Source organism: Lactuca virosa, chromosome 6 (genome assembly GCF_052849685.1).
Source record: "Lactuca virosa cultivar CGN04683 chromosome 6, Lactuca_virosa_CGN04683_v6, whole genome shotgun sequence".
Classification (NCBI taxonomy): Eukaryota; Viridiplantae; Streptophyta; class Magnoliopsida; order Asterales; family Asteraceae; genus Lactuca; species Lactuca virosa.
In genome coordinates, this window is record NC_136431.1 from 57799903 (window position 1) to 57811282 (window position 11380).

General features: G+C 38.5%; 1 protein-coding gene across 2 annotated transcripts; it reads left to right on the forward strand.

The window, feature by feature from the left end:
• Positions 1-9440: 9440 nt before the first annotated feature.
• LOC145118863 (interactor of constitutive active ROPs 5-like) lies at positions 9441-11148 on the forward strand. 2 transcript variants are annotated; one of them, XM_079054522.1, is made up of 3 exons: positions 9441-9571; positions 9804-9921; positions 10055-11148. In XM_079054522.1, the coding sequence occupies exons 1-3, from the start codon at positions 9552-9554 to the stop codon at positions 10997-10999; spliced, it is 1083 nt and encodes a 360-aa protein (XP_078910648.1). In that variant the 5' UTR covers positions 9441-9551; the 3' UTR covers positions 11000-11148. The 2 variants fall into 2 exon arrangements, with proteins under 2 accessions (XP_078910648.1, XP_078910647.1); XM_079054521.1 differs by having other exon boundaries at positions 9442-9571; positions 9801-9921.
• The last annotated feature ends 232 nt before the right edge of the window (positions 11149-11380 follow it).

Consider the following 11380-nt stretch of genomic DNA (forward strand, 5'->3'; position numbering starts at 1 on the left):
AGGATCAATGCCAATAGCGAAAGCACCATACCGATTAGCACCAACAGAGATGAAGGAGATTATGATGCAACTTCAGGAGTTTTTGGACAATGGTTTCATTAGACCTAGTTCATCACCCTGGGGAGCTCCGGTGTTATTCGTGAAGAAGAAAGATGGAAGCATGAGGATGTGCATAGACTATAGAGAGCTGAACAAGGCAATGGGGAAAAACAAGTATCCACTACCAAGGATTGATGACATGTTCGATCAGCTTCAAGGTTCAAGCTATTTCTCAAAGATCGATCTTAGGTCAGGATATCATCAGTTGAAGGTGAGAGAGCAAGATATCAAGAACACCGCATTCAGAATGAGATACGGACACTATGAGTTCTTGGTTATCTCGTTTGGACTAACCAATGCTCCAGCGTCATTTATGGATTTGATGAACAGGGTTTGTAAACCATTGCTCGATAAATCTATAATATTGTTCATAGATGACATTCTGATTTACTCAAAGAGCCATCAGGAGCATGGCAAGCACCTGCGAGAAGTATTAGAAGTTTTGGAGAAAGAGAAGCTATATGAAAAGTTCTCCAAATGTGATTTTTGGATTCGAGAAGTCCAATTCTTGGGTCATGTGGTTAACCAAGAAGGGATAATGGTTTATCCAGCAAAGATTGAAATTGTGATGAAATGGGAATGACCAAAAAGTCCCACTGAGATTCGAAGCTTTCTAGGATTAGTTGGATATTACCGAGGGTTTATCCAATGTTTTTCATCGATAGCTGCTCCAATAACAGCTTTGACCCATAAAGGAGCTACATATACATGGAGTGAGAAACATGAAGAAGCATTCGATAAATTAAAGAAGAAGTTGTGTGAAGCACCAATTCTTTCTTTACCTGACAGAGTTGAAGACTTCGCAGTCTATAGCGATGCATATGGAGTTGGGTTAGGTTGTGTTCTGACCTAGAGAGATAAAGTGATAGCATATATATCTCGAAAATTGAAAGAGCACGAGAAGAACTACCCCACTCATGATTTGGAGTTAGGAGTGATAGTATTTTCATTAAAGATATGGAGGCATTATCTCTATGGAACAAAGTGCGAACTCTTCGTTGATCATAAAAGTCTCCAATATCTCTTTGATCAAAAAGAATTGAATATGAGACAACAACATTGGCTAGAGTTACTCAAGGATTACGATTGTGAGATACTTTACCACCCTGGTAAAGCAAATGTCATAGCTGATACTCTAAGCCGAAAAGTAAACCTGGGAAGAAAGAAGCCAAGAGCGTTAAGAATAGAAGTTGTCTCAACGATTTCAGAAAGCATTAAGAAAGCTCAGGAAGACGCTTTGGAGAAAAATGACTGAAAGGAAGAACGTTTAGGAAAAACATTGGTATTCGGTACAAATAATCAAGGATTGAAGGTATTCCAAGATAGGATTTGGGTGCCTAAGATGGGAGGAATAAGAGATCTTCTGATGGAAGAATCTCACAAGACCATGTACTCGATTCATCCTAGCAGAAGTAAGATGTATAGGGCTCTGAAACCTTACTACTGGTGGCCGACGATGAAGCTCGATGTTGCAAAGTATGTGGCAGAGTGTGTAACATGTACAATAGTTAAAGTTGAACATCAGAAACCGTATGGGTGTTTAGAACCTTTACCTGTACCCATGGGTAAATGGGAAGACATCACCATGGATTTTATGACTAAATTACCCAGGACGAAGAACGGTCACGACATGATTTGGGTAGTCATGGATCAGTTCACAAAGAGTGCACACTTCATAGCAACCAATGAGATATGGTCTATGGATAAGCTTGCAAATGCCTACGTGAAGGAGATAGTAAGACTTCATGGTGTTCCCTTAACGATTGTATCGGATCGTGACATTTATTTCACATCAAGATTTTGTAAGAGTCTACAAGTGGAAATGGGTACGAAGTTGTGTTTAAGTACAACCTACCATCCGCAAACTGATGGTTAGAGTGAAAGGACAATTCAAACACTAGAAGATATATTAATAGCATGTACCCTAGAATTTAAAGGTAACTGGGATGAACATTTACCCCAGGTAGAGTTTTCCTACAACAATAGTTACCATTCAAGCATTAAGATGGCACCTTATCAAGCCTTGTACGGACATAAGTATCGTACGCCATCTTGTTGGCTTGAGGCAGGAGAAAAAGCAGTTTATGGGTCCTGACATAGATAATCAGACTGCTGAAAAGCTAAAGGTGATTAGAGAAAGGATGTTAGCAGCTCAGGATCACCAAAAGAGCTATGTTGACAGGAAGCGACGACCAATGACATTCCAAGTTGGAGATTCGGTGTTGCTGAAAGTCTTACTGTGGAAGGGACTTATAAGATTTAGAAAGAGAGGAAAGTTGAGTCCAAGATTTATTGGGTCATTCAAGGTTATTCAGAGGATTGGGAACCAAGCTTACAAGCTGGAATTACCGGAAGAACTTGATGGTATTCATAACACTTTCCATGTGTGTTATTTGAGGAAGTTCATGGGAGAAGTTCCCCATATGATTCCACTTTTAGAGTTAAGGATTGATGAAGATAAGAGGTTAATCGAAGAGCCTAAAGCAATTGTTGACCGTAAGACGAAGAAGTTACGACACAATATAGTCAAATTAGTGCTAGTGCGATGGAAACATTCGAATGGGGCGAACCTCAAATGGGAGACAGAGAGTGACATGATGAGTCGCTATCCACATATGTTTGCTGATACATGATTCCGGGATGAAATCATCCTAATAGGGAGAGAATTTTAACGCTCGTGTTTCTGGCTAAGCATTATTATAATGATGTAATAGTTAGGGTCAACAACTGTAACCCATTTTGAAGTAATGAAGAAGAATTATTTGAGTATTATGTGATTTAAGTGCAATATACGTGCTTATAACGATATAATAAAATAATAATAAAAATATGCTTCAAAAAATGGAATGAAAATTAGACCCGATATCTTTAAAGAAAGTTGAAGCAGTCGTAACAAGGATTCCGGAGACATAAAAAACGCTGAAATTTGACTTATAACGAAAAAGTTATGACTCGTCGAAGTTTTACGATTAAACCGGCACGGCACCGCGTATCGCAAAAAGTGAATTTTTTATAAGCTACTTTTTAGCCTTAGAAATCTAAACGAAAGTCATAGTATACATTAAACCGAGAGCATGCATATAGAGAACGTCCAAATCTAACTTTGTTTGAGGAAGTTATGATTTTTCTAACATTTTGCATAGCAGTATACAGTCCGGAAATTGAATTTTAGATTGATCGATTTTTAGCTGGCACAACATAAACGAGAATCAAAGATCTCGTTAATAGGAGCTCAATGATATAAATACAATCAAAAACGGACATCGGATGACAAAGTTATGAATTTTTAACGGACTTTAATTGTCTAAGCATGTTAAAATATAACTTTAAAAATAAAGTCAAAATTAGCCAACGGAGTCTAAACAAAAGTTGTAAATCACGTCGCTACCTACGCGTGGATATAAATAACATCAAAAACAGATCTCGTATGCGAAAGTTACGAATTTTAGAAGATAATTAATTTTCAGCTAAACCTGCGAGTGACACGTGGCACAATCTGAGCCGTGCCTTATCCCCACGGCTTGGAACGAGATGGAGACACATGGCATGCAAACACCCCGCATTCAGCACTTGAACGCCCACGTTTGTGGGCTCCTCTAGCCTATAAATAGGACGCGTTTCTCACTCAAAAACTCACACCTTCTCAACCATTTCTCTCTCAAACACCCCCAAACCCTCTATTCTTTCCCCTAGCACCTCCTAGGTGTTAGAAGCGTGTCCCGGAGTGCTAGAAGGCCCCGAGAAGAGGAGCTTTCGGCTCAGAAGTTCTGCCCACGCAGAGCCAGGTTCCTCACTAAACTCCCTTGTAAGTGAGTTATGCTTACCCTACTTTAAGTATAACTTATGTTTAAGTTCATTATCATTATTATGAACCTATAAACAAGATTTATCAGTGATTCAAAGTTGTTATACTAATTGATCTACTTACAGGGATGATGTTTAGGCTGTGATTTAGTGAGGTGTTTAAAGTGGGGTTTCCAAATAGTATACTTCATATACCAAACGGACCCTACCTCCGATATGATCCTACCTGGTTGTTCCTTATTTGATAGATCATGAAAGTAGACTTTGAGTTAATGATGAATCTATACTAATAATTAGTTGCAATAAATATTAGACTAAAACTTAGTGATAATAATATTAGGTTTCGTCAAAGGAAAAGACGATTGTTAGAAGCGAAGCGCTGCCCGAATTTCGAGTCGTCACTTTAAGAAGTGAGTGCATAGTTACTTTCATCTTACACATAGATATGAAGTATTTAATATAAATTACTTGCTATATGTGCCTATTGTTTTTGTTCCTGATATCTGTGTTCGATGAACGATTTATACATGTTTTACTCGATTTAAACTGTATATGTATTTTATACCTATAATTTTGTTGGGTAAATATGGGTAGATGATATAGATGATATAGATGATGAAAGATGAAATAAATGATGAGAGGCCTCGATGTTAAAGCTAATCCAGTCATCTAGCGGTGTATAGATGACGCCCATAGACTATTCTAGACAGTCCAGTGGAACACTGGCAGACTCGCAACTTGTAGGTGTTTTTGAACTACGTGTTCACCAGGTGTACTCCATCCCCCTCATGGTTGCCTTACTGACGATACTTAGGATAGGTCCCTTAAATTAGATACTTTAGGGACATAAAGTGAGGATAACGGGAACGGGTAATCGGGTTGAATGATTTGATGAAAATAAAGAATTTAATTATTGTGCGTTGAAAACCCTATGTATTCACCAGGCTCCAAAGCCCGGCTCACTTAGTTTCTTGTATTACAGGTAGTGGCACAAGAGCACCGGTGTGATGAACAGATGAGAGAATTATGGATTATAGGCCAGTAGAATAATAGATGTTGTAAGGCCTATGTTATTTTCCGTTTGTGCTTATGTAATGTATTGACGATGACATCCCAACGTTTTTAATATAATTAAAATACATTTCTTCGGAAATGCTTTGATAATATCTTTATCGCATTTTGGGAACAAATTCCGCAATATTATTCTTGAAAAGGATACTCTGATTTAAAAAAAAAACATAAACAAATCAGTCTTTTCTAGCCGTGAAATTGGGGATGTTACATGTTCTTCCTCTTCCTAAGAACAAACTGGAAGTGGAAACTTCTTTTCCAACTGAAACTTTTCTTTTTAGTTCCTTGTATATCAAAGAATCCTTCAGATCATTCACATTGATCTTTGTCCTACCATACATCATGGTATTAACGAAATTCTCAATATAATTTGGCAGTGAACATAAGAAGATAAGTGCTTGATCTTTATTTCCAATCTTTACATTCACACCTTGTAAATCCAATATGATCCTTCACTTGGGTGCTTTCTGATATCCTAAGAGTATATTAACGTTGCTTCTGAGACAGCCTGTTCGTCAAAGAATTGTTTTGATACTTGTCACACAATTTCTCCCACAACCTATATGCACTCGTTTGATCCACGAACTCTCTCAGTAGAATAGCGCTATGCGCTCTTGAAAGAATATTCACCTTTCTTTCAATATCCTTTGGCAGTTTTGCTTCTCCTTCTAGTGTCGCTGCACATCCTTGTTGAACCAAAAGAGCTCTCGTCTTCACCTTCCACAAAGTGAAGTCGTTTGAACAATTAAACTTCTCCAAATAAAACTTGTAAGTAAACATCTTCAATCATAGGAACACAAACTGTATATCTGATACCACTTGTTAGGAAATCAGACGATACTTATCAAGACTCAGAATAAATCTGATGCCACTTGCAAACTTCTAATGACCCTTGTTAGGAAGTAATATGGATAAGAAACAAAACCAAAAGCACACAAGACATAGTATTTATATGGTTCGGTCAAGCTGACCAACGTCCACATACAGGATGGGAGTATTCTTTATTTCAGAGTCCTTAAACTGAGGTTACAAGTACAATTCACCACAGATTCGGCCTACTCGCTAAGGATACAAAAGATACAAAATAAATTAGCATGCATCCTTATTTATACTTGAGGGATCAGACCTAAAACCCTAATGGGCCAAGCCCATTGGACTATAGGCCCATGAAAAGCAATTGGTGGTGTAGGAGCAAGGATAATCATATAAGGAGTACCTAAGAAGTTAGTTGTAGCTGGTAGGAGAAGTGGGTGTTAGCACACCTAGGAGTGGTCTAGTATAGTGACTTAGGACCTTGGGATGAATTCTGAATCAACAACGGATAGGTATAGAAGGTAGTATGGGACCGTACTACTGAAATCATAGGATCCGTATGAGATTCATGAGGAATTTCAAGGCTACTAAGGAACTAATAGGAGTAGGGCCTGGTGTATTGAGAATTTTGTTGTGATCTCTGATCTTTCCTTGGTATATATTCAATATGGAGGCTATTGAAGGTTCAAGATTAGGAGTTGGCAGAAGTAGGAGAGCAGGTCTGACTGAGGAGGAGATCTTTGGTATCATTGCTACAGGAGTGGCCGAGGAAATTAAGGAGGCGACTCCAGACTTGTTCGGGATGGTCAAGACTACCATGATTGAGCTATTCAATGTCACTATACTGCACTTTCTGAGGTTTCTGTTGTTGTAGCTACCGTTGTTCTTGTTGTCGTTGGGGTTCGAGGAGAGAGAGATTTTAGTACCATGAATTCGACAATACAAAGCCTCCGGAGTTTGAAGGGGTCGGGGAACCGATTGTAGCGATGAGATGGTTGTCTAATGTGGAAGGTTTTTTCTTCACATGCTCTTGCCCTGCTGAACAGAAGGTCAAGTACGCCCTGAACCTTCTCAGGTTGAGAGCGAATGATTGGTGGAGATTGGTGACAAGTGCTTACACTTCTTAAGAGTGAGAGTGTTGGGACTCCATAAAGTTGACAACTTTATGGGTCATTAGGGTCCCTTGATGCTTATATGTTATGGATATGAAGTTTGGAGGATGTTTGAGTCCATGCATGAGAAATTAATTCCTTTTCTTCATAAATGACCTCGCTTGAGCTCATGTCTTTTATTGGACATAGAAGACCTTAAAGCATCGATTTTTATGATCCTTGGAGTGTTAGAAAGCCTACTAGAATAGATAGATTAGTGGCTTAATGGATTAAGAAGTTTTTGGAGAAATATGGCATTCAGACTGATCTCACGACGTGAGGAGATGCATGTCACGTCGTGAGGGTGGTGAGACCCTACTATTTTGTCCTGAAGTGGCTCACGATGTGAGCCATAAATAGTCACATTGTGAGGGTCTGTTAACTGTTGAATTTCGTTGATCGTTGACCGTTGACTTTTTGAACAAGTTTGACTTTTGGTCAAACTTGAGGATTTTGGGCTATTAATTGAGATTCTATCTGGTTCTGGTGTTAGTGGATTCGCGGGAGTAAGAAGTGCTGAAAAGGGGTCGTATCGCAGTGTTCAGAGTTCTTCGATTCAGGTGAGTTTCGCCTCACTGTACCGTGGGTCGAAGACACCAATGTCAGCCCACTAGTTTTGGTTATCTGTTAGTAGATGGATGCCTTAGGGACCGTATATAATCATGTAGGACTGACTGAGGACTCTTGATTTAGGCTCTTTTACCTGGTCCTCGTTTGGTTATGGTTCTAGAGTTGGATCACCTGTCTGGGTGACTATCTCACCTCTGAGTATATACGGTTATGCATTCCTTGGATTGTTGGTAATTAGTATGTTGCTATGTTGTAGTGACCTGTTAGGTTTTTATCCTAGTAGTTGGTATATTCTTATGTCGTAGTGGCCTGTTAGATATGTATCCTGGTAAATGGTATGTTGTTATGTTGTAGTGATATGTTAGATATGTATCCTGGTAGCTGGTATGTTGTTATGCTGTAGTGATATGTTAGATCTATATCCTGGTAATTGGTATGTTGTTATGTTGTAGTGATCTGTTAGATATGTATCATGGTAATTGGTATGTTGTTATGTTGTAGTGATCTGTTAGATCTGTATCCTGGTATTTAGGATGTTGCTAGGCGGTAGTGATCTGTAGATCTGTATGCCTATCTGTACTTGTTGGTTATCATCTAGTGGAGTGCCCTAAGGACTGTCTGTGGTTATGTAGGATAGCATGAGAACTCTTGATCTAGGCTTTCTTGTCTGTTTCTCGTTTAGTTGTGGCTCTAGAGTAGGATTGTCTGTTCGGGTTTCTATCTCACCTATGGTCATGGTTACGCACTCTATGGAGGTTAGCTGGTAGCATGATTGTATGCTGTGAGAGGACTAGTAGGCGGTAGTGAGTTGTATGATTGATGTTTGCATGTATTATGTGCCTACTTGATCCTTGATTGTTTATATGTCGACATATGGTAGTAGTGGGTTGAGGCGGTCGTGCTTTGTGTTGTAGACCAAAATACCCAGTGCAGGCCGGCTATAAGCCGTAGGCACGGAGGCTCTAGTATAGCGGTTGGGTTGAGGCGGTAGGCCAACAAACCTTGTGTATTCCAGCCCGATGGCTGAGTGGACCCGATGTATGCTTGTATGTTTATCGTATGGGGTATTTTAGGGGAAACTCACTAAACTTTGTGCTTACCCAGTTGTTTATTTTTTCAGGTATCATCGGTCATCATGGGAAGACGAAGACGTGATTGTACACATTCATCAGCAACAATGAAGATTTTCGCGCTTTAATATTACTCTGATTTTTATAAATGTATTTGGAATAAACGGTTTTCTCCATAACGGAATTAATACTGGGAAGATTTACTTAATTAAAACGAAAAATTTTTGTTGTGAAAATAGAACGTTACATACATGAATATAAAAAAAATATATGACAATCCATTAAATTTATAAAGTTAATTATATGAGAAATGTCCTTAGATATTATGGCCATGGCATACATCCATCACACTTTTTTACTCAAACGCCATATAATAAAGTTCAACAAATATGCCCATGATTAATACCACTTAGAAACAATACGTATTGTCCCCGAATTATAGCCCTTTTATATGACATGATTATTGTCTAAGTAAACAATGTCTTTAACACAAAGCATGAACAATCAAGAGTAAAAGGAAAGCTAAAAGGGTATAATATATTAAAAAAAGTGTAATAAGTTATGTTTTCCCCTACTTTTTTTTCCCTTTTTCTTAATTTCTCATAGTGAATTTGGTTGTTGGGAGTGGGGTTAGTTCCAATTAGGTGAGGAGTCCAATTGAAGGGTTGTCTTGGTTTCCTGGCACAAAACTACTTATACAATACATATCTTTATAATAGCTTGTAATTTAAGCATTAAAATTTGTAAGCCTATGTCGATTTAGGATTTCGATTTCGTAAAAAATAGGTAGAATTCAACAATTTGTTTGTATTCTTATATAGGGTATTAATTAATTTAGGGTTTACATGATGACATCATTATTGGTACCCTTTTTACATGTACAAGGCATACTTATATGTCATAAATCTTTCTTCCTCAAGTATTCCTCCTAAAACAATTGCGGGCACTCTCGAAAAAAAGGGTAACTTAGACAATGCAACATCCTAAGCCAAGGTATGAACTTCCATATATCTTCGTTTATATTACCTCAAGAAGTGGTCAACATACACATTTTTCATTGTAAAATTACGCTCTTTTTATCGAATCTAGTCCTTTAAAACGTGAGTATCCAAAAGACCATCGCCTTATCTTTTCAACCAAAAGTAAATCTGTCAAAAAGATTCATTTACCATGGTTCTAAGTCTCAAAATGTGTTGTTATTGCATGATTTACATGGTAAAAGTAGGGGTAGAACTACAGGAACTACCGGAAAACTTGTAAAGAGTACATCTGGAGCAAATCGGGACAGCCTTTCCTCCCAAAGTTCCTCAACTAACCGATCACCACGCACTCCAGCATCCGAGGTATGATACAGTTATTCGTATTAAACAGTATTAATCATGTAAGATACGTAATTTGGATGCCTCAAATACTGTAGAAATAAATGGTGTTTAATCATATAAGCGATATATTATATAGACCTTAAATGTTGTGCAGAAAAAACGTGTTGGCAGAGTATCTGAATTGGAAACCCAAGTTGCACAGCTTCAAGAAGAACTCAAGAAGACAAAGGATCATTTGAGTGAATCGGAGTTATGTCAGAAGCGAGCTCATCGGGAGGCCGAAGATGCCAAGAAGCAACTTGCAGCTACGTTAGCGAAGCTCGAGGAGTCACAACAACAGCTCGACGAGATATGGGCTTGTGAAGAATCTAGAATTCAGGAACTTAGGAAAATCTCACAGGATCGAGATCGAGCATGGGAGTCTGAACTGAAAGCTGTACAGAAACACCATGAGATGGACTCAGCTGTTTTAGCCGCTACCATGAATGAAAACCAGAAACTCAAGATCCAGCTTCAAAAGGTGGTGGAATCTGAAGCGACACGGGCTAAGGATATCGAGTCTGCTCATGGTCATGAGGTACATATGTTACGGTTAGAGCTTTCGGAAGCTCTTGATCTTGTTGAAGAACTCAAGGATCGATTGAATGAGTCAAAAGAATCGGAAGCTCGAGCTTTGGAGCTCGTTAGTCAAACTCGAGAGCAACTGGAAATGGTAAAGCCGGGTATGGAGAAAGATGTGGTGGAGTTGACAGAAGATGGGGATGGAAGTGATGAAGCGGCACGGGTGGTGGAGTTGGGATCCGCTCTGGCGGCGAATGCAGAGATGGAAAACGAGCTACGGAGGCTGAAAGTTCAAACGGAGCAGTGGAGGAAGGCGGCGGAGATGGCTGCGGCCATGGTTTTGGGTGATGGTGATGGGAAGTTTGTTGAGCAGTCGTCGGAGTCGTTTGAGTTTCATGCTCCTGGTGAAAAGTCGAATTCGCCATATTCTGAAGATACAGAAGAGGACTCAACGAACAAAAAGACCAACAGCATGTTGAAGAAAATCGGAGTATTGTTGAAGAAAGGCCAGAAGCAGTTCGAAACATCTACCAAGTAATTAGCATTTAAACTGTTATTAATTTACGTGTTTTTGACAAAATTACATATAATTGTAATGCTTTTTTTTTAATTGTATAGATCTTATTATTTTCCATTGTATTTAAAAAATTATTTTTAATGGTAGATTTTGCTGGTGGTAGAGTATCATCTTTCCATGAGCAGAAGTTAGTCGGAAAGAAAAAAAAAATACATGTGGTGTGTTGATGATAGTGATGGATTTGACAAGAGGAGACCAACATCCTTTGAGAAAAAAAAAATTGTTAATAAAGTTAGTCGGAAAGAAAATTACAAATCAAGCTTTTTTTTAATGATTTTATAAAAAATAGTCAAAAATTAATCATTAGCCAAAACTATCATCGAAATCAAGACGATACTAACT

What these genes read in the sequence shown, in the direction of transcription:
- LOC145118863 (XM_079054521.1), top strand. Translation starts at nt 9,552, where the DNA reads ATGCAACATCCTAAGCCAAG. An exon ending in ATGCAACATCCTAAGCCAAG is followed by an intron (nt 9,572 to 9,800) that starts GTATGAACTTCC and finishes ACATGGTAAAAG; the next exon opens with TAGGGGTAGAACTACAGGAA. An exon ending in CACGCACTCCAGCATCCGAG is followed by an intron (nt 9,922 to 10,054) that starts GTATGATACAGT and finishes AATGTTGTGCAG; the next exon opens with AAAAAACGTGTTGGCAGAGT.